This window comes from Belonocnema kinseyi, chromosome 4, assembly GCF_010883055.1.
Source record: "Belonocnema kinseyi isolate 2016_QV_RU_SX_M_011 chromosome 4, B_treatae_v1, whole genome shotgun sequence".
NCBI lineage: Eukaryota > Metazoa > Arthropoda > Insecta > Hymenoptera > Cynipidae > Belonocnema > Belonocnema kinseyi.
In genome coordinates, this window is record NC_046660.1 from 51,621,021 (window position 1) to 51,642,895 (window position 21,875).

General features: G+C 24.3%; 1 protein-coding gene across 2 annotated transcripts in view; it reads left to right on the forward strand.

Moving 5' to 3' along the window:
- Window positions 1–21,875, forward strand: part of LOC117171889 (poly(A)-specific ribonuclease PARN-like) — a 74,738-nt gene that overhangs the window by 22,550 nt on the left and 30,313 nt on the right. For both annotated transcript variants that reach the window (XM_033359536.1, XM_033359535.1), the window contains exons 5-9: window positions 2,769–3,117; window positions 6,043–6,112; window positions 6,194–6,249; window positions 6,324–6,410; window positions 6,488–6,680. In XM_033359536.1, the coding sequence (XP_033215427.1) occupies window positions 2,769–3,117; window positions 6,043–6,112; window positions 6,194–6,249; window positions 6,324–6,410; window positions 6,488–6,680 (755 nt within the window). The remainder of the gene's footprint in view (window positions 1–2,768; window positions 3,118–6,042; window positions 6,113–6,193; window positions 6,250–6,323; window positions 6,411–6,487; window positions 6,681–21,875) is intronic.

Sequence of the window (21,875 nt, forward strand, 5' to 3'; positions counted from 1 at the left end):
TATATATGTATATTTCAAGGGTTTTAAAAAGATTTGAAATTTTTTGAAATATTTTAGTTTATTTTAAAAGATTCCGCAGCAATTTTGGGAAATTTGAAAAACGTCATAGGATTTCGAAAGATTTGAATGATTTTAAGAAATTAAAACATTTTTCATCTGGTTGTAAAGAATTTCCTAGTTCATCTGGTTATAAAGAATTTCCTAGTTCATCTGGTTGTAAAGAATTTCCTAGAATTTTGTAATTTATGGAAATATCACTTCAGTTATTTGGAATTAAACCTGAAATCTTTTTAACTTATGCTGAATGCTTTAAAAGTTTTTTTAATTGCTTTAAATTGTTGTGAAATTACACCAATTTTACTAGAATCAACGAAATTTGTTTCCAATTCATTTTAATTCTTTTGAATATAATTGAATTTTTTAAATAGTATTATGCATTTATCCTGGATTTCTTAAAATTCACCTGGAATCCTTATACATTTTATCCAATTCGTTTGAATTCATTTAAATTTAAAAGAATATTAGTAACATTTGTGCTGCATATTGGTCACTTTTTGAGTTAGAAATTAGTCACTTTTGGACACTTTTTTAGTTCAAATATGTTTGTTTCATTTTTTGAAAGTAAGCTAGGCGGTGCTAGCCCTAAGAATAATAAATAAAAAATATTGTTATTTCATTTATAAAAAGATTCTATATTAAAAATGGGATGACTGAAATATCCCGATAAAATAAAATTCCCAACACTGTACAATTCTTGAAAAATAAAATATTCGAAAAAGAAAATTTCGGAAATATTGAAATTCAAAAATAATGAATTCCCGAATAGTTTATAGTATTATCGAACTTGAAGCTTTCCGAAAAGGAAAATTCGCAGCTAAAAAAAATCAGACTTGTCACATGGAAGACTTAAAAATTCAAAAAAATAAAATAAAATTCCCGAATAGTAACATTTACGAAGTGGAAAATTCCCGAAGAATAAAATTCGCAAAGAATAAAATGTCCGAAGTGGAAAATTCCCGAAGAATAAAATTTCCTAATTGAAAAATTCCCGAATAATAAAATTTCCAAGGAATAAAATTTCCGAAGTAGAAAATTCCCAAAGAATAACATTTCCGAAGTGGAAAATTCCCAAAGAATAAAATTCCCAAAGAATAAAGCTCCTTAATTAAAAAATTCCCGAAAAATAAAATTCCAAAAGAATAAAATCCCCGAATAATAAAATTCCCTAGGAATAAAATTTCCGAGGTGAAAAATTAGCGAATAATAAAATTTCCGAAGAATAAAATCCCCAAAGAATAAAACTCCCTAATTAAAAAATTCGCGAATAATAAAATTCCCAAGCAATAAAATTTCCGAAGAATAAAAATTCCTATTTAAAAAATTCCGGAATAATAAAATTCGCAAATAAAATTCCCGAAGTGGAAAATTCGCGAGTAATAATATTTCAGAATATTAAAATTTCCAAAGAATAAAATTTCCTGATTAAAAAAATGGTTGAATAATAAAATTCCCAAAGAATAAAATTCCAGAATGATATAATTACCAAGGAATAAAATTTCCGAAGTGGAAAGTTCGTGAATAATAAAAGTCCCGAAGAATAAAATTCCCAAAGAATAAAATTTCAGAAGTAGAAAATTCCCGAATAATATATTTCCCGAAGAATAAAATTCTCGAAGAATAAAATTCCCAAAGAATAAAATTTCCGAAGTGGAAAATTCGCGAGTATTAAAATTACAGAATAATAAAATTCTCGAATAATAAAATTCCCAAAGAATGAAATTACCGAAGTGAAAAATTCGTGAATAATAAAATTCCCGAAGAATAAAATTACCAAGGAATACAACTTATGAATTGGAAAATTGCTGAATAATAAGATTCCCGGAAAATAAAATTTTCAAAGAATAACATTTCAAAATTTCTCGAATTGTTTATAATATTACCGAATTGAAAAATTGTTGACAGAAAATTAGCGAATTATAAAATATGCAAAATAAAAAATTCTCTTACACTTATGTTCCAGAATTGAAACAATAAAAAATATTGGTTTGCAGCAAAAAATTTTATCCACAAATAGATTATTTTCAGTTATTGTTGTTTTAAATTCAAACAATAATTTTTTCAAACTTTAAACATTAAACAAAATTTAATATAAATCTTGTATTATTGTATTTTTAATAAATTTATTAACTTTTTTTAATTGCTTAATTTCGGAAATATTTCAATTTTGTTATATTGTAAACCGTCCGGGAATTTTATTATTCGAAAATTCTCCAATTTGGGAATATTATTATTTGAAAATTTTATTTTTCGGGATTTTTTAGTTGTCCTAGTTCAAACAATAATTGAAAAAATAGATTGAACATCCGAAATAAATTTTTTTAAATTAAAATAATTTATCATTGTATTTTTAATTAATAAATATGGTTGATTAAAAAACAATTTTTTTCAATTGTTTAAAATCAATTATTTTTTAGGTCGTGAGTTTTAATATTCGAAAATTTTCCAAGTCAGTATTTTTATATTTCGGCAATTTTATAATTTCGGAAATTTTCTTTTTTCGGGAACTTTACAGTTTCGGGATATTTATTTGTTCAGGATTTTTCATTCGCCCCTTAAAAATCTTGCAAGATCAAAAATTTTGTCTTTCGATATTAATGGCCAGGAAGAATGAAAAATTATTAAGAAAAAAAGTCAGGGAATTTTGAAAATGAATTTTTGTGAGCATCTTTTTGCATATTATTGCTTCTAAATAAAGTATTATTCAACAGGGAAAGTTAATTGTCGGACACAACATGCTTTTGGATCTCTGCCACATAATTCGACAATTCTTCAATCCACTCCCGGAAAAATACTCTGAATTCAAGGCCCTCGTTCATGGCCTTTTCCCCAGGATTTTAGACACTAAAGTCATAAGTCAGTCGCCGCCGTTCAAGGATAAAATGTCTTTCTCGAGTCTTCAAATCCTCTTAGAAACTTTAAGCAAGCCTCCTTTCTCAATTCCGGAAGTTGTTCCTGTAAAGGATCGTAGTTATTCAACTTCATGCGAAAAGTGTCACGAGGCTGGTTATGATGCTTACATGACTGGCTTGTGTTTTATTTCCATGAGCAATCATCTGGGTAAGCAAATAATTCAATCCCAATTATAATTCTCAGGGTGACCCCTGGGCCAGACAATCGGGAATTTTACCAATTTTCAGAAGAAAAAATTGATCCAAGCACTTCAAATTTCACAAATTTTGTATCATTTCAGATTTACTTTTCCGCTTTTTTTTCCTATTTTATATGATGCAATTAAAAATAATTTTTCTTTTTCTTTTTTGAGTAATTATTTACAAATTTAAAAAAGGCTGCGTTAGTCGTCCCTGAAAACGAAAGTGAATTTATTTTTTGATCGGGGATTTGAAAAATTTTAGAAGGAAAATTTGTCCAAGTTTGATTCGAACAATTTTCTAAAAAAATAGCTGAATTTTTATCTTCTTTAATTAAGATATTCAGTTTATAATGTGTAATTCGACAATCTTTTACTTAAGAAAATTTTCCATTTCAGATTTTTATTTTTAAATCTGCATTTTTAATTTAAAGAAATTTAAAAGGCGGTCTTGGAAGACTTAAACAACAAAAAATTAAAAGTGTTTGAAATTGAAAAGTTTTGAGAGAAAAAATTACTTGATCAACTTTAAATGTAAAGAATTTAATTATTTAAAAAAATGTAACTGTACTTGAAGTATCAGAAAATGAACAATAATTGATTTGTTAAGACGATTCTAAATCCGTTCGAAATTACAGAATTTTGCAGAGTTCAGCCTTAAAAATTAAACTGATAATGTACATTTTTCAGTTGATTTTTAAATTTTTTGAAATGATTTGTAAATGATTGCTGGGAAAATTGAAAATAATTTTTTATTTTGCGAAATTATTTGGAATTTTGGAAAATTGGTTAAAATACTATAATTTTTAAATTTTTAAATTTTTAAATTTATTGATTGATTTTTTAATTTAGACAATTGGAAATGTTAACATGGATTTATAATTTTGGAACTGAATCTGAATCTTTGAACTCTACGATTGATAAAAGTTAAAAATTCGAAATTTTTCAGTTTAAATGCATTTAATTTAAAATTATACAATTCAAACATTTTTAAATTTAAAAACATTTAAACTTAAATTTTAAACATTCAAAAATTAAAAGTTCCATCTTAAATTCTTTTTTTTACAGTTTATTTTTCATCAATTCAAATAAAAAAATGATGAGTGTTCGAATTTTAAAATTTAATTGACATTGAAAAATGTTTGCGAACCGGGAAAAAACTGGAAAATGACCGGGAATTTTTTCTTTGATTAAAACGGCCCCCCTGTTTAAAAAAAAGTGAAGTTCAATTCTTAACTTTTTCAATTTTTATATTTAATTTACAATGTTTATTTGTAAAATAATTTACTTTAGAAATTTTTTATTTTAGATCTTCATTTTTATGCGTACATTTTTAATTTAACAAATTTAAAAAAAATTTTTGTAAACACTTAAAAAATCATTTTTTGTTAAGAATTCATAATTTTAGTTGAAAATTCATCATTTTGGTTGAAAGTTTTTTTTTGTTGGAAATTATTATTTTTTTTAACTGAAAATTTGAGAAAAATCCTGTTGAAGATTCATAATTTTAGTTAAAATTTCATGTCTGATTGGAATTTTAATTACTTTATTGAAAATTGATATTTTATAATTGGACATTCAACTTTAAATAATTATAAATCAAATATTTAAAGCAAAACGATTTGAAACTGAATGTACTGAACCAAAAATGTAGGTTTCAAGAGAATAACAAAATTTTCTTAAGATTAATAGAAAAATTAAAAATGAATTTTTTTTTTAAATTAAAAACAAATTAATTTTAAGAGAACATTTAAAAAAATTTCAAAAGGTTTACAAAATTGTCAGAAAAGAATATGCTTTTTAATTTTATAAAGTGCAATTTTTTCATTTTGCAGTACTTCAAAAAAGTTTAGATAAAATTATAACTATTTCAAAATATAGTTGGAAGCCGTTAGAAGTTTTGATAATTGTTTGAAAATAATTAAAAATATTAATATTAAAAAAAAAAATAGAGAAAATGTAAATTTTTGAAGAATTTAAAATAAAATTTTGAAGCTTTTTAAGGACTTCGAATCGGTTTTTATACAGAAAAAAAGTTTTCTTGATATTCCTGGGAAAATTTGGTATTCTTTTTTATTTTGAAAAATATTAAGAAAGGTTTCAAAAGGTTTTCAAAAAAATTATATGAAAGATTTGAAGGCATTTTTTTATTTTTGCAGGATTTAAACAAAATTGTAGGCAAATTCGACTTTTTTTATAAATATTGATACAAATGTGTAAAAAATTTGAAAATTAATTAAAAGTTTGAAAAGATTTAAATGAAAATTAAAACAAAATGAAAAATGAAAAATCCAATTCTGAAAGTTTTCAAGGATTTTGAAAGGTTATTCTCAAGTTATAAAAAAAGGTTTCTTGATATTTCTGGAAAAATGTTGAATCCTTAAAAATCATATTTAAGAGAAAATTAGAAAATATTGTTTAAAAACACATTGTGATCTATAAATAATAGTTAAACAATTAGTGATTTGAAACTACTTAAAAAAAAACTCATTTATCTTCTAATTTAAAATGATTTCGGTATAAAAAACAAATTTTAATCGAAAATTTTTTAATGTTCTTGTTTAGAATTGTATAATTTTGAAAATTTACTAATTTTTTGATTGATTTTTAAATTAAGAGCACGGAAAATGATAACGTGGATTTATATTTTATGAACTGAATCTGAATATGTGAACTGTACAATTTGTAAAAGTTTAAAATTGATGATTTTGTTATTTAACTGCATTTAATTAAAGAAATTTAATTGAAAAGTGTTAATTGCTAAAATTCTATAAGTGTAAATAATTGAGCGTTTGAATCAATCAATTTTTAACTCTGAATTCTTGTTTTGAAATTATTTAAAAAATATAATTAAGTCATATTTTTCTAGTGAAAATACTATTTTTACTTTTAAGGTTCGCTAGAAAATCCTCCTATCGATACAGTGCTTTCGGACTCTCCTTTACTGAATCCATTTGTAAATAAGTAAGAGCAAATTTACCTAATGCTGATAAATGTAAATTTGATTTTTTAAAAAGTAAAATTAACTTTTGTATAAAATTGTAGATTGATTATTGCGAGGCTGAAGGACGTTCCGTACATTAATTTAGCAGGAAAAGATCGTAAGTTCCTTCAAATCTGAAATTTAAATAATTAAATAATTGATTTTATTGTTAAATAATTAACAATTTTTTAGCTAATCCTAGCAGAGATCACGTTTTCCATTTGTCGTTTCCACGAGAATGGAAAATGAGCGATATCACGCAACTTTTCAATCCCTATGGTAAACATTTTCTTCGTGATTTAAAAAATTTTGCATACAAATGAAGAACTTTTGAGTCATATTTTTCCATATTTCAGGTGGTGTTTTCGTTTCCTGGTTGTCTGATACGTCAGCTTATGTTAGTTTAAATAAACGGGACCAGACAAAAACCGTTCTGAAAAACGTTCTAAATACTGATGCCTTCACAATCAAAAAGTACGCGGAGCATCAAGTTAGTACGGAATTACAGACTTCTACGCAAGTACTTCGCAAGCGGAAACTAAATTCTGAGTAAGAAATTAAAATTATTAATTATTATTTAATTAGAGGGGCGACTTGACCGCGAAATCGGGAAAAACCACGAAAATTATAAGTAATTTAATTTAAAAAACGGGGAATTTACTTCAGATTGTAGCAAAATTCATGTTTTTATTATTTTAATAATTTTGGTCAATTTAGAAAAGTTATTTCTACCTTATATCTATCTTATCTACAGTGCGAGTTTGAAAAATTACGTATTTTTTTATAACTTTGCGTTTAACCGGGAAATGACTGTGATTTTTTTACCGGTAATTTTACAAATTTTTTGAAGAAAAATCTGCCCACGTTCGATTTCAACAGTTTTTAAAGAATTACTGAATTGTTATGTTTTTCAATTATGCTATTATTTAGCTTACAATGCGCAATTCAAAATTTTGTTACCTTAAAAATTTTCCATTTAAAATGTTTATTTCTAAGCTTATATTTTTATTTATTAAACATATAATTTGTTTTTAAATTTACCTGTACTTTAAGTAATAAAAAATGAACAAATACGATTTGACAAAACGATTTTAAATCAGTTCAAAATTTAAGAATTTTCAGATTTTATAGTTAAAACTTTTTATATGAAGATTTTTTTTTCTATTTGAAAGTCTTAGTCGTTAAATGTGAACGTGTGATTGAAAGTTTATAAACTATTTTCAACTTAAAAATAACTTCATAATAATATATTCTTAATTAAAGGATTTTATTCAATTTAAAATATTGTTTCAGTCTAAAATATTCCATATTTAACCCATTCGATTTGAAATTTTTAATTAAAAAAAAAAAAAGATTAATTATTGAATATTTAGCAATATTTAAATTTTTATTTAAGACAAGTGAATTGGAACCAAATATCTAGAAGTAAAGAATCTTTAACTGAATCGTTTGACATAGGAAACCTGGAATCGTTAAAATTTCGAAGAGCCTTTAAACTTTGAACGTTACAATTTTAATTGTTGTGTTTGAAAAATGCTTAATTTGCAAGTGTAAGTTTAAAATTTTAATGTATAATTTACAAATAAACATTTGCAGAAAAAATTTGAGTAATTTTAAGAGATATTTAGGAGTTTTAAAAAGATTAAAAATTATCATGCAAATTTTAGAAAGTTTTCTTAAAATCTTTTTTGAAAATTTTGTTTCAATCTTTGAACAACTTTTTAAATATTCTCTTAAAATAATTTTTCAAAATGACAAATTATTTTTAATTTTCCTATGGATCGTAAGAAAATGTTTTTATTCTTTTGAAGCCTTTCGCAATTTTTGAAAAGAAGCTAAGTTTTTTGTTTAAAATCTACGAACATCTATTTATATTTTTTTGTATTGAAAAATGTTAGTACCTTTAATTTTATACGCGTAAATTATTGAGCATTTGAATAAAAAGTTTTTAAATTAAAAACTTAAAAATTTTTATTTTAAAATTCAAAATTTAACAGTTTTACCTCAAGTGGAAATTTTTTTAGCTTTAGTGTTCCATTTTTTAAATTTCATTGACCGTGAAAAATGTTTGCGAATCGGAAAAAAACCGGGAAATTAGTTCATCGATTAAAACGGGCACCTTGATTTCTGTAAAAATTCGTTTTTTTTTTTTAAAGGAAATTCATCTACTTGCTTAAGAGTTGAATTATCTTGTTAAAAATTATTTTTATTGGTAGAAAATTAAATCATTTTCTTTTAATATTTTTTTAGAAATCAAAAGTTTAACTACTTCATTTTTTGTCAAAGTTGATCGTTTTTAGTTGAAAATTTAACTACTTGGGTAAAAGTTAAATTATCTTGTTAAAAATTCATTTTATTGGTAGAAAATTGAACAATTTCTTTTTTGTTTGAAGAATAATTTTTTAAAATAAAAATTGAACTACTATATTTTCAGTAGAAAATTAATGAAATTAAGTTGAAAAATCAACTATTTGGTTGAAAATTCATACATTATGTTGACAATTCGCCACTTTTGGTAAAAAAATCGAACTAGTTTGTTAAAAAATAATTTTATCAGATGAAGATTCATCTTTATAAAAAATTTAGTTATTATATTTTTGGTTGATTAATTATTCTTGAAACTTCAAATATTTTTGTAAAAAGTCATATTTTTGGTTGAAAATTTAAGTACATGGTTAAAAGTTGAATGACCTGGTTAACAATTATTTTTATTGGTAAAAAATTTAATTATTTTTCTTGAGACTAATTTTTTTGAAATGAAAATTTAACATTTTTTATTAAAAGTTTAACGTTTTTAGTTAATATTTGGTTGAAAATTCATACATTATATTGACAATTCGCCTCTTTTGGTAAAAAATTTGACTTATGTTGTAGAAAAATCATTTTATTAGTTGAAGATTTATCTTTATAAAAAATTCAATTATTCCATTATTGGTTGAAAATTTTTCAATTGTAGTTGGAAATTTACATATTTCGTTGAAAAAGGGTCCTTTTAGTAGAAAATTAAATTTCTTGGTTTACTTTCTTAGAGAGTAATTTTATGAGTTTAATATTGATCTCTTTAGTTCGAAATTTAACGATATTGTTTAAATTTTATATTTTGGACTAGAAAATTCAACTTTTTTTTAAATTCGTTTTTTACGGTTAAAAATGCGATTATTTTGATCAAGCACTCATCTATTTGGATCAAAATTTGTCTCCTTTGGTTAAATTTTGTTTTATATTAGGCTATCATTTCAAGTTTTATATTAAGTTTAAATCTTTTAAAAACTTCTAAATATCTCTTAAATGTACTCAAATTTCGTCTAGAAATAATAAATGTCCATTTGTTATTTATACATCCAAATTGTAAAGAAATTTTCTAAAATTGCAGAATTTTCTGAAAATTGTAGAAAAAATGTAATTAATTTTGACAGATATGTAGATATTCTGAAAAAATTTCCAAAACAATTTTTAATTTAAAACCAATATAAAACAACTTCTAGATTTCTAAAAATTTTGAAATAAAAATTTGTAGCTTTCCAAGGATGTTTAAACTATTTAAGAAGAACATAATTGAATTTCTAATTTAAGAAGTGTTCAGTTAAAATTTTTTTAATTTTTCAAAATTTGATGTTTCTAGCTTAGAATTCCTTAAAATTATATAATTTTGAAAATTTTAAAGTTCATTGTTCGATTTTTTAATTTAGAGCATTGGAAACGATGACCTGGATTTATATTTTTTTATATTTAAAAATGTTAGTACCTTCAATTTTATACTTGTAAATTATTGAGAATTTGAATACAAAAAATTTTAATTAAAAACTTTTAAATTTCATTTTTAAAAGGTCAAAATTTAACAGTTCTACTTTGAATTTGCTAAAAATGCATGTTATTAGTTGAAGACCGATACCTGGGTAGAAAATTATTTCTTTTTTTGGTTGGAAATTAATTTTTGCAACTGGGAAATGTTTGTTAAAAATTAATATACATATTCGGGTTGAAAATTCAACTTTTTTTTTAGAGAACTCGTCATTTTTGTTTGAAAATTCAACAATTTAATAGCCATTTTTTTCTCTCTTGAATGGTAAATCTCTCCTGTTTGCAAATTTTATTCTATTGTAAAAAATTCGTTCTTTTGACATGAAAATCCATGTCTTTTTGTAAAAATTTTATGTTTTTTTTTTATTAATAATACAACAGTTTGACTAAAAATTAATCTGTTTTGGCTTAGGATGCAACTATTTTTTTGAAAATTCTTTTTTTTTAATTCAACTACTTTTTATTCAGTATTTGGAACCTTTTTGGTTGAAATATCAACTATTATATATTTTTTGTTGAGAAATAATCTTTTTTAATTGAAAATTTAACTAGCGGATTGAAAGTTGAATTTTTTGGTTCAAAATTCAAGCTCTGCGGTTGACCATGTAATTCTTTTGCGGAAATTTCAATTGTTTTGTTGGACATTCATATTTTTAAATAGAAAATTCTTTTTTCTTTTGGTTTTAAAGTTCAACTGTTTTCTAAAACATTCGTATTTTTAACTAAAAAGTTTTTTTTCATTCTGCTATTTGTTTGAAAATTCATCTTTGTATGTTTAAAATTAATCTGTTTGGTTCAAAATTGAACTATTTTGTTAAAAATGCAACTCTTCTGTTTGAAAGTTGAACTATTTTGTAGAAAATTGAACTTTTTGGGTTAAAAATTTAACTGTCTTCTGAAAAATTAGACTTTTTGTCTTAAAAATTCAAATATTTGGTTGAAAATTCATCTCTATCGGTCAAAAATTCAATTGTTTTGTTGATAATGTAATTATTTGGTTGAAAATTCAACTTCTTAAAAAGCCATATTTTTTATTCGAAAATTCAATTGCTTTGGGCAAAAGCAATTTGTTTAAAAATGAAACTATTTTTTCTTGTACATTTATCCCTTTTGCTGGAAAGTTAAACTTTTTGTTTGTAAATGTAACTTTTTTTTTCTTAAAAATTCAATTGTCTTCTAGAAAATTGGTATTTTTTTCATCAAAATTCAACTGTCTGGTTGAAGATTCATTTTTGTAGGTTAAAAGTTGAACCATTTGATTAAAAATGGAACTATTTGTTGAAAATTCAACTACTTTGTCAAATTAACCTTTTTTTTATCGAAAATTCAACTGCTTTGTTGAAAATTTTTTTTTGGTTGAAAATAATTCTTCTTTGTTGAAAATTCATCTTTTTAGGTTTAAATTTCATCTGTTTGCTTAAAAATGCCACTATTTTTTTTTGAACATTTATCCCTTTCACTGGAAAGTTCAATTGTTGGCTTGTAAATATAACTTTTTCTGTTTAGAATTCAATTGTCTTCTAGAAAATTAGTATTTTTTTCATCAAAATTTAACTGTTTGGTTGAAGATTCATTTTTGTTGGCTGAAAGTTGAACTATTTAATAAAAAATTGAAACATTCGTTGAAAATTGAACTATTTTGTCAAATTAATCTTTTTTTTTATCGAAAATTGAACTTTGTTGAAAATTTGTCTTTTTGGATTGAACATTTATCTTTTTATGTCTAAATTTCAGCTATTTTGTTTGAAAGTGCAACTATTTTTTCAACATTTATTCCTTTTACTGGAAAGTTCAAATTTTTGTTTGTAATTATAAGCTTTTTTGTTTAAAATTCAATTTTCTTCTAGAAAATTGGTATTTTTTCATCAAAATTCAACTATTTGGTTGAAGATTCATTTTCATAGGCTGAAAGTTGAAAATTTTTATTAAAATTGATATTTTTTGATCGAAAATGCAACTGTTTTCGTTTAAAGTTCGTTCTCTTGGATTAAAAATTCATCTTCTTATGTCAGAAAGCCATTTCCTTTTTTTTTAAATACATCTTTCTTGGTTGAAAATTAATTTTTTCACTGAAAATTCAACTGTCTCTTAAAAATTGGTCTTTTTGGCTTAAATATTCAACATTTTGACTAAAAAAACATCTGTTTGCAGTTGATCTTAATTCATTTTTGTTTGAAACTTTGTCGATTTAGTTCAAAATTCGTCTTTGTCTATTGAAAATTGAACTATTTGGATAAAAACTCGCTTCTTTTGATTTAAAGTAAAACTATTTGGTTATAAGTGCAACTGCTTAATTTCGAATTTATTTTATTTTTGTTGAAAATACAACTATTTGGTTGAAAAATCATTTTTTACGGTTGCAAATTTATCTTTCGTTAACTGTTGTTTAAAACTGATAACATCATTTTATTTAAAAATGGATCTCTTTGGTTGAAAACGAGGTTAAAAAATTCTTTTCTTCTTTGTCTGCAAATTAATATTTTTAAAATGAAAATTTATCTTTTTGGTTGAAATATAATTAATCTAGTTAATAAAGAATTTTTTTACTTGATATTTGAACTTTTTCGGTTTCAAATTTCACTATTCCAGTTGAAGATTCATTATTTTATTTGAAAATTTATCACCTTGCTTGAAGATTGATGTTTTTTAGTTCAGAATTCAATTATTTGCGTGAAAAATTGTACTTTTTAGTTAAAAATTCAACTATTTCATTGGAAATTCATGTATTTTGTTGAAAAATCATCTTCTTGTTCAAAATTAACATTTTTGGTTGAAAGTTAAACTATTCTTGTTAAAGATTTATCATTTTATTTGAAAATTCAGCTTTTTGGAATTAAATTTAACTATTACATTTGAAGATTAGTTATTTTAGTTAAAAACTCATCACTTTGATTGAAAATTTGTTGTTGTTTTCCTGGAAAATTAATTTTTTAAACTGAAAATTCTAATATTCCATTTTTGGTTGAAAAGTGATTTTATTTATTAAAAAATTCCATAATTTGGTTAAAAATTCATCTATTTTTTGAAAATGCAATATTTATATTTGAAAAGTAAAAAATTTGATGCGGTTTAAATTGAATTTAATATAGTTTCCAAATCGATTTTACATAAATAAGGACTGAATTCTAATTATAAGAAGATAAAATAAAAATTTTAATTATTATTTAAATTCATAGACTTTAGAGACAAATTCAAAATCGGTTACAGTTTAAAAGTTCCTTCTTCCAGATAAAAAAAAACTGAGTAGTTTTTAGAGTAGAATTAGTATTTCAAAGAGGAAATATTTCTGATTTATAATAGAAAATTGGGTTACATTGTTCGTTCAGAATTTATTATTTTGTATATACAAATTCAAATACTTAAATTTAACATTCATCTTTTTATGAAAATGTAACTGCGTTGTTGAAAATAATTTTCTAACTAAAAATTTAACTATTCTATTAGAAAATTTAACTATTTTTCTGAATAATTTTTTTCTTTTTTTTTTAAATTTTTTGATTAAGAACTTTGATTAAGAACTATTTTGTTACAGTTTTGGTTGAAAATTGATCTTCTCTAGTTTAAAATTTAACAATTTGGCAGAAAATTTGTCTGTTTTAGGTTGAAAATAAAATTACTTGGTAGAAAATTGAACTCTTTTGTTGAAAATTATTATTTTTTTGGTTGAAGATTCATTATTTTAATTACATATTCATCTGTTTGGTTGAAAAATGAGCTATTAGATGGGAAATTTTTTTCTTTATGAAAAGAAATTTTATTGTCGAAAATTAAACTATTTTGTTGAAAATTTGTTTCTTGTTTTGTTGAAAATTATATATATTTTTTATACTGTAAATGTAACTATTATTCCAGTTGAATATTCCATAATTTTAGTTGAAAATTCCTTTCTTTAGCTGACCATTCATTTTTTGACTAAAATTTAATGACTATTTTTGGTTGAAAAATTATTTTGCTGAAAAATCTTTTTTTTTGTTTGTTATTAAGGGCATGCGACACAGTGGAATTCCTACATTACCAACCTCTTTTTTCTATTGAACACAATTTTTTTTTGAACCATAGAACTTTTTTTGTAAATCAAATATCGAACTCAAAATTTCAGGAGAGCATTAGAAGACATTATCCTACGTTTATGTACTGCATTTGAATCGAAATTTGGCAAAAAATTTCAGAAATAATTTTTTTTTTTAATTCCGATTCAAATGCAGTACATAAACGTAGAATAATGTCTTCTTATTCTCTCCTCAAATTTTGAGTTCGATATTTCATTTACCAAAAAAGTTCTATGGTTCACAAAAAAATTTTGTTCAATGAAAAAAAGAGGTTGGTAATGTAGGAATCCCACTGTGTCGCATGCCCTTAAGAATGAGATTTTTAATAGAACATGCTGCTACTCTATTTTTGGTTGAAAACTTATCGTTTTTGGCTGAAAATTAGGCTACTTTGTTGAAGATTGATATTTTTTATTTAGAAAATAAACTATTTTTTTGAAATTTTATGTACTTTGTGGAAAGTTTGTCTTTTTTTGTAGAAAATTAATCCTTTGGATTAAAAGTTCATCTTTTTGGTAGGTATAAAATTCACCTATTGAATTTCAACTGAAAATTTAATTGTTACATTTTTTGTTGAAAATTGATCTTTTCTAGTTCAAAATTTAACAATTTGGCTGAAAATTTGTCTATTTAAATTGAAAATTCGCATTTTTCTTTGAAAATTCAAATATTTAGTTAAAAAATCATGTTATTGAAAATTCAACATTTTCTATGAAAATTCGCATACTTTGTTAAAAAATCGAGTTAAAAAATAATTTTCTTTGCAAGTTATTCTTCTTTAATAATTCTTTTTCGGTTAAAAAATTAATTATTCCAGTTAATTATTTATCATATTAGTTGAAGATTCATCTTTCATGTTGGAAATAAAATCATTTGTTAGAAAATCATTATATTTAAAAATGCATGTGTTTGTTTGCAAAGTGAGGTTTTTAATTGCAATTTTATTTTTTTTTGCATGAGATAGACATTTTTTTCGAAAATTGAACTATTTTGTTGTAAATTTGTTTTTTTTTTCGTTGAAAATTATACATTTTTTAAACTATTTTTTGAAATTTTATGTACTTTGTGGAAAATTGGTCTTTTTTGATATTTTTTAGTTGAAAATTTGACTTATTAATTTGATAATTGATTTTTGAAAGTGAAGACGTATTTTTTTCATTTTTCGTTGACAATTTATCTTTTATTAGTACAAATTAATTTCTTGGTTGCAAATTCAACAATTTGAGTTGAAGATTCATAATTTATTTTTGAACATTAATGTATTTAACTAAAAATGTAACGATTCCATTTTTGTTGAAAATTTTTATTTTTTTTACAGAAAATTAATCTTTTTGTTTGAAATTTAATTTTATTGTTTAAAATTTCATCTTTTTGGTAGAATATTCAAGTGTTCCAGTTAAATTTTCATAATTTTATATGAAAATTCATCTTTTTGGTTTAAAATTCAACTATTCCAGTTAAAGATTTATAATTTTATTTTAAAAATAATTTAATTTTTAATTATTGCTGTGTTGCGTTAAAGGATGAACGTTATGAAAATAAATCATAATTTTATATGAAAATTCATCTTTTTGGTTTAAAATTCAACTATTCCCTTTAAATATTCATAATTTTAGTTGAAGTAGAATAAGAAGAACCCACTCCCGGAAAACTTAGACGCATGAAATTTTCAAAATTCTCTGATTTTCGACTAATTTTTTATTTCAAATCATTAATATTTAAATACCAATATTTTAATCTTATGATATTTTTACCATATAATATTTTATAAGCAGAAAAAACAGTGTTTTACATACAAATTAAAAATTTTCAAATATATTAGTTAATTTAAAATTTAAAAAAACGGAGTTTTTTCTACTTTTAAAAGATGACTCTTTAAAAAAATACTGAAATTTTCAACAAAATAATTGAATTTTCAACGTAATAGTTGAATATTCAACCTAAAAAGACAAATTGCCAATGAAAAAGTGTCATAGTTTATACTTTAATAAAAAAAAAGAATGAAATTTATACAACAAAAGAAAATAATTTTAAAAACCAAAAAGACGAATTTTCAACAAATAAAGATTTTTCACTCAAAAATCAAATAAAAGTTTATCTAAATTAATGAACCTTCAAACCAGAAAACAAATTTTCTCTACAAAAAATCAATTTTCAAACAAAAAATATGACTGTTCAACAAAAAATTAATTTTCCACGAAACTGATGCATTTTTACTCAAAAAAAAAAGAAATTACAAACTAAACAAATATTTTCCACAACAAAAAACGCGAATTTTTAACAAAAAAATATCAATCTTAAAAATTTTTAAATGAAAAAGATAATATAAATTTTCTACGAAATAGTTAAGTAGTATAATTGATTAATTTTTAACCAAACAGTTGCATTTTGATCAAAAAAAGATTTAATTTCTGTTAAAACAGGTAAACTTTAAAATAAAAAAGACAAACTTTAAAAAAAAGAGTTGAACTTTCCACAGAAAAGTTAACGAAAAAATTCGATTTGCTATTAATTAAAATTCAGGTATTTTAGGGAAATATTCATAATTTTATATGAAAATTCATCTTTTGTGGTTAAAAAATCAACTATTCCAGATGAAGATTCATAATTTTATTTTTTAAATAATTTATTTTGTAATTATTGCTCTGATGTTTACAATGAACGTCTTGAATTGAAATAAATGTTTGCGTTTTGCGGCAAATGTGGATATGTCAGTTTCAGTTGACAGGGAAAATTGAAAAAAAACGGAAATTTAAAATCTTCTGCTGAATCGCCACCCAGAAACTGTTAAAAATAGCGTGACATACTTTTTGAACAGCTCCTAATTAACCCTTAAAGTGAATGCAGGGTAAAAATCTCGGTAAAGTACATCCTGGGTGTTCTACACCCCAGCGTATTTAATCATGCGTTGTTTAACCCCTATTGAATATTTTGTCACAATAAAATTATCCGATATAGTTCAATATATCTTTTCTAAAGTAGAGTTGATTTTATAGTCATTTATTTATTTTAAATTTGTTAAAAAAATTATTGAAAAAAAGTAAAAATGGGGTTTTTACTTAAAAGTTGAGAACTCACGTAATTTTAATTATTTTCACCTGAAAATGTATAAGTTTACTTTCGAAATAGTGTACTTTTATAAAAAAAACGGCTACATGGGTGCTTTTAAACAAGATATTTATTTGCACCCCACGATTTTTTTACCTCCACTTTCAACAGCTGCTAGCAGATTGATGCTTGACGCAGTATGCTAAACTACTTTACTTACACTAATGTCTCCAACTAAGGCTAGGTGGCGACACTTACTAATTTTTTTCGAATTAAGTATGGTTTATCAGAGTTTGAAAATTTTTTGGGGTATCTGATACCCACATTGCACTTTAAGGATTAAAATAAAGAAAGGGCGACAAGTTTGAGGGTGGTCTAGGATGGCCTGAAAGATAAATCCGGCTCTGAACTCTCTACCCCTTCTCTTACTTCTTTCGATAGAAATTAGATTATTCAGGTTCGTTTTATCGTAGGCTTATCTCGAATACTTTAGATGAGCCAGCGGAAAGAGTAAGCGCATAGGCAATGTCAGGGTCTTCGTGGTCCACTGGTTTACCATAACTTAGCAAGTGCTTGTAAACCGTTCTGCAGTTGCCGACAGTCCCTTCCTCTTCCCGCCACGGGGCGGCCGTAGTTCACGCAAATCGCAAAGTAGAAAAAGAAAAAGGGAAGGGAAAAAAAGAAGAAGAAAGGAATAAAAAAGAAAGAAGCGCGCTCGCTCGCGCGTTATCGACCAGAGGTAACCGCGTTAATAATTTCAAGAGTGCGTTCTCGGTTCTACCTCTGACTTCAGCTCTTACTGGCCTTTCGAGATTTCCTGTACAGAGGGAAATTAGCATAACCCCGTAGACTCCCGCCTTGAATTAATGCCCGCGATCCTCGTTACACGTGTTTTTATGCAAAACATCGAGTCACGTGATCTCTCGCGTACACTCGCTCCCGATAAATCAGAAATTTTTACTCTAGCAAATACAGTTTATTAGCAGTCAATTCTAAGCGATATTGAAAATTCCGATATCGTTCCCGGTAGTAAGCATTGAATTCAGAAGAATTTCAAATTTGTATTCCTATGAAAACGCAATTTTTCTTCCGTCTGAAAATTCTCCAACGGAAAAGAAAAATTGCAAATCCTATTCCACTCAATCGACTTAGTAAAATTTAATGGAAGAATTTATTTAGCCTATTTTTTTTATTATTAAATCGTTTTATAACTTATAAATTAGGAACATATTCAATTGTATATTATATTCCACATGAAGGAATTAAAAAAATTTATTATACATATTGTGTGAACTGATTAGAAGGGATCCGTGACAAAAAGCCCAAACGACAAAGCGCCCGTCCAATGAGAGTCGCATAATCGCGATAGATGTATGTATGAGCACGCCCCTACTCTCTCTCTCTCATTCCATTAGAAGGAATAAAATAACCTCAAAATATGAACACTTGCGGAATACAAGACATTTCTGTGAGGTGTGCCTAGTGGTACAATTAAAAGGAATTAAATATATTGATAACACGTTTAATTTGGGGTAATAGGAAACTATATGTCGGTCACTATGGAAATAGAAATTAATAAGTTTCTGAGACATCCTATTGGGAATGGTTAAACTGTGACATGCCACCTGGTGACAAAAATTCGAACTAGAAAGAATAGGCACGATTTTAAAGATCCATTTTAATTTATGCATACAAGTATTTTAACAATTTTGTTGTGAAGTTTAAAGTAATTATTGGATAATAAAAATAAGTCTTTATCGGAAACAAAGTATTTTAGATAGAATTAACATATTATTCAGTGAAAAATCACACTATTTGACAGAAATATTTTTCTAAAAAAAAAAAAGAATTATGGTTTTTATTATGATTTTTAAAATATTATGAACTTAAATGAACTTATTTCGAAGAAAAAATGAACTCGAAAGTAAATTTTTATTAATTTATACATGAAATATTTACTATTTAAAAATCTGATATAAAACTTAGGTTAGAATTCGTATTTAAATTCCAGTCGTCTATTATTCGTATTCTTGACATGATACGGATAAAATTTGTTTCTTCATACATTAATTAAAGTTTATTTAAGCTTACAATGCATTGAAACTTACATTAAATAGTGAAATAATTGTATTTTTTTTTAAAACCTATTTCACAAAAATGTGTTTTTTCACTGTATAAGATGGGAATTGTATCCACAACTATTTCTTTATGATGAATATTTGTTTTTACTATTCAATAATTGTTTTATACTTGACGAAACAATCTTAAAAACACTTTTATGCACAAATTAAAATGCATGTTTAAAATTGTACCTACTCTTTCTAGTTCCATTTTTCGGCACCATGTGGCGAAGTGGTAGAATACCATTCTCAATTGTTATAATGACACTTTATACAGATGGAAAAATCGCGCATTCAAAAAAATAGAATAATCTTCATTTTTACGCTTAAATCTGAAAATACTAATTTTTCTTTATTCAACGCTTATTATTGGGTTAAGTACGTAGGAAAATATCTACACACTATTGACGCTATTTGGCACTTTTTTTAAGCGACGACCCTATTTTTCTACTATTTCAAAAAGGAAAAAATCACACTAAAGACACTTACTACTTTTTTGCAGTTGTAAAATTCTGCAATTGAATTTTCAACTAAGATATGGTTTTTCTACCAAAAAAAGACGAATTCTGAACAAAATACGTACATTTTTCTCCAGTTAGTTGAAATTTTCAATCAAGAAATTAATTTTTTACCAAAAAATCAATTTTCGTATCAAAAGGACACATTTTTAAGAAGATTTGAATTATCAACAAAAAAAGAAATGTTTAAGTAAGTAGAGAAAAATAATTTTCATGCAAAATCTTGAATTTTTAAACCAAAAAGATAATATTTCTACAAAACAGTTAAATTCCTTAAAAAATCTTTTTTAACTTCGTCTCGTTTTTATGTAATTTTAGCTGATTAAATTTTTTTAATGAACTCATTTGGGGATCATAAAAAAATCTTATTCGATTTGTGTATATGGAGGGGGGTTCAAATTTTTCCGCTTCTTATAAATGAACAGAGTAGTTTAACCAAGTAGTCGAATTTTCATCCAAAAAGATGAATTCTGAACAAAAATGTAATAGTTTATATTTTAGTCAAGAAAGGTTTTTATTTTAAATAAACATTTGAATTGCGAAAATAGGGACGAATTTCTAATAAAATAGTTAAATCCTCGACTAAAATTCGTCCAAATAGTTGAATTTTTAGCGAAAAAGATTAACTTTTTATTAGAAGAGATGAAATTTTGAATCAAACAAACGAATTTTTCACCAAAAAAGATTTTCCAGTCAATAAAGAAAAAAAAGTTTTCATCCAAACTGTTGAATTTTCGAACAAAAAACATGAGATTTCAATAAATTATGTGATTTTTCAACCAAATAGTTAAATTTTCAATTTAAAACCTGAATTCACTACAAAGTACATACATTTGTGGCCAAATAGTTACATTTTAAACCAAGAAGATTAGTTTTTCACTAAAAAAGACGAATTTTGAACAAAATACATACATTTTCAATAAAATAGTTCAATATTTAACCAAGAAGATTAGTTTTCTATAAAAAAATATCTAAAAAATTCAACAAATTACATAAATATTCAAACCAAAAATATAAATTTTCAACAAAAAAAGTAATGTTGAACCGATACAGATTAATGTTTAACCTGGTGGTTGCATTTTTAAACAAAAAAGTGAAATTTCTACAAAAAGACGAATTTTCAAAGTAAAAAAGATGAATTTTCAATTTTTAAAAATTATTTGTCAAGAAAAAAAGAAATTTTAATTAAAATGTTGAATTTTCAAGCCAAAAAGTTGCATTTTTAGCGAAAGAGATGATTTTTTAAATAAAAAAGACGAATTTTGAAACAAGAAAGATTTTTCAGTCAAGAAAGAAACAAAATGTTATCCAAAGTGCTGAATTTTCATACTAGAAACATGAGCTTTTAACAAAATATGTGATTGTTTAACTAAATAGTTAAATTTTCAACCAACAAAATGAGTTCAAAACAAAATACATACATTTTTTCACCATATACTTGAATTTTGAACCAAGAAGATGAATTTTTTGCCAGAAAAGATAAATTTTCAACAAAATACATACTTTTTTAAACAAATTAGTTCAATTTTCAACCAAGAAGATTAGTTTTCTGCCAAAAAAGATACATTTTCTGCAAATTCCGTAATTTTTCAACTAAATAGTTTAAACAATGGATGTGATGTTTGTACAAATTTAATCTGATTAATTTTGTTCCACTCTAAATTCTTTTTACTAAATAGTGGAATTTTCTATGAAATTGCTTAATTTTTCAGCCAAAAATACGAACTTATAAAATTGTCGAAGGAAACGAATTTTCAAAAAATGCATAATTTTTAAACTAAATTGTTAAATTTTCAACCATATAGTTAAATTTTGCACCATCTGGTTGAATTTCCGAGCCATAACTACAGATGAATTTTAAGCGAAAAATATAAACTTTTTACCAGAAGATATGAATTTTTAAATCAAAAAGACGAATTTTGAACCAAGAAAGATTTTTCCTGCAATTAAGAAAAAAATTGTCGTCCAATGTGTTGAATTTTCAAACTAAAAACATGAGTTTTCAACAAAATATGTGATTGGCCAACCAAATATAGTTACATTTTCAATCAAAAAATGAAACTTGAAAATGAAACTGTTAGTTTAAAAATTCAACTAATTTGTTAAAAAATTAATAATTTTAGTCGAAAATTCAACTATTTGTTTCAATTTTCATTTTATTGTAGAAAACTCAACTGTTTGCTGAAAATTCTCTTTTTTTGGGGGGGG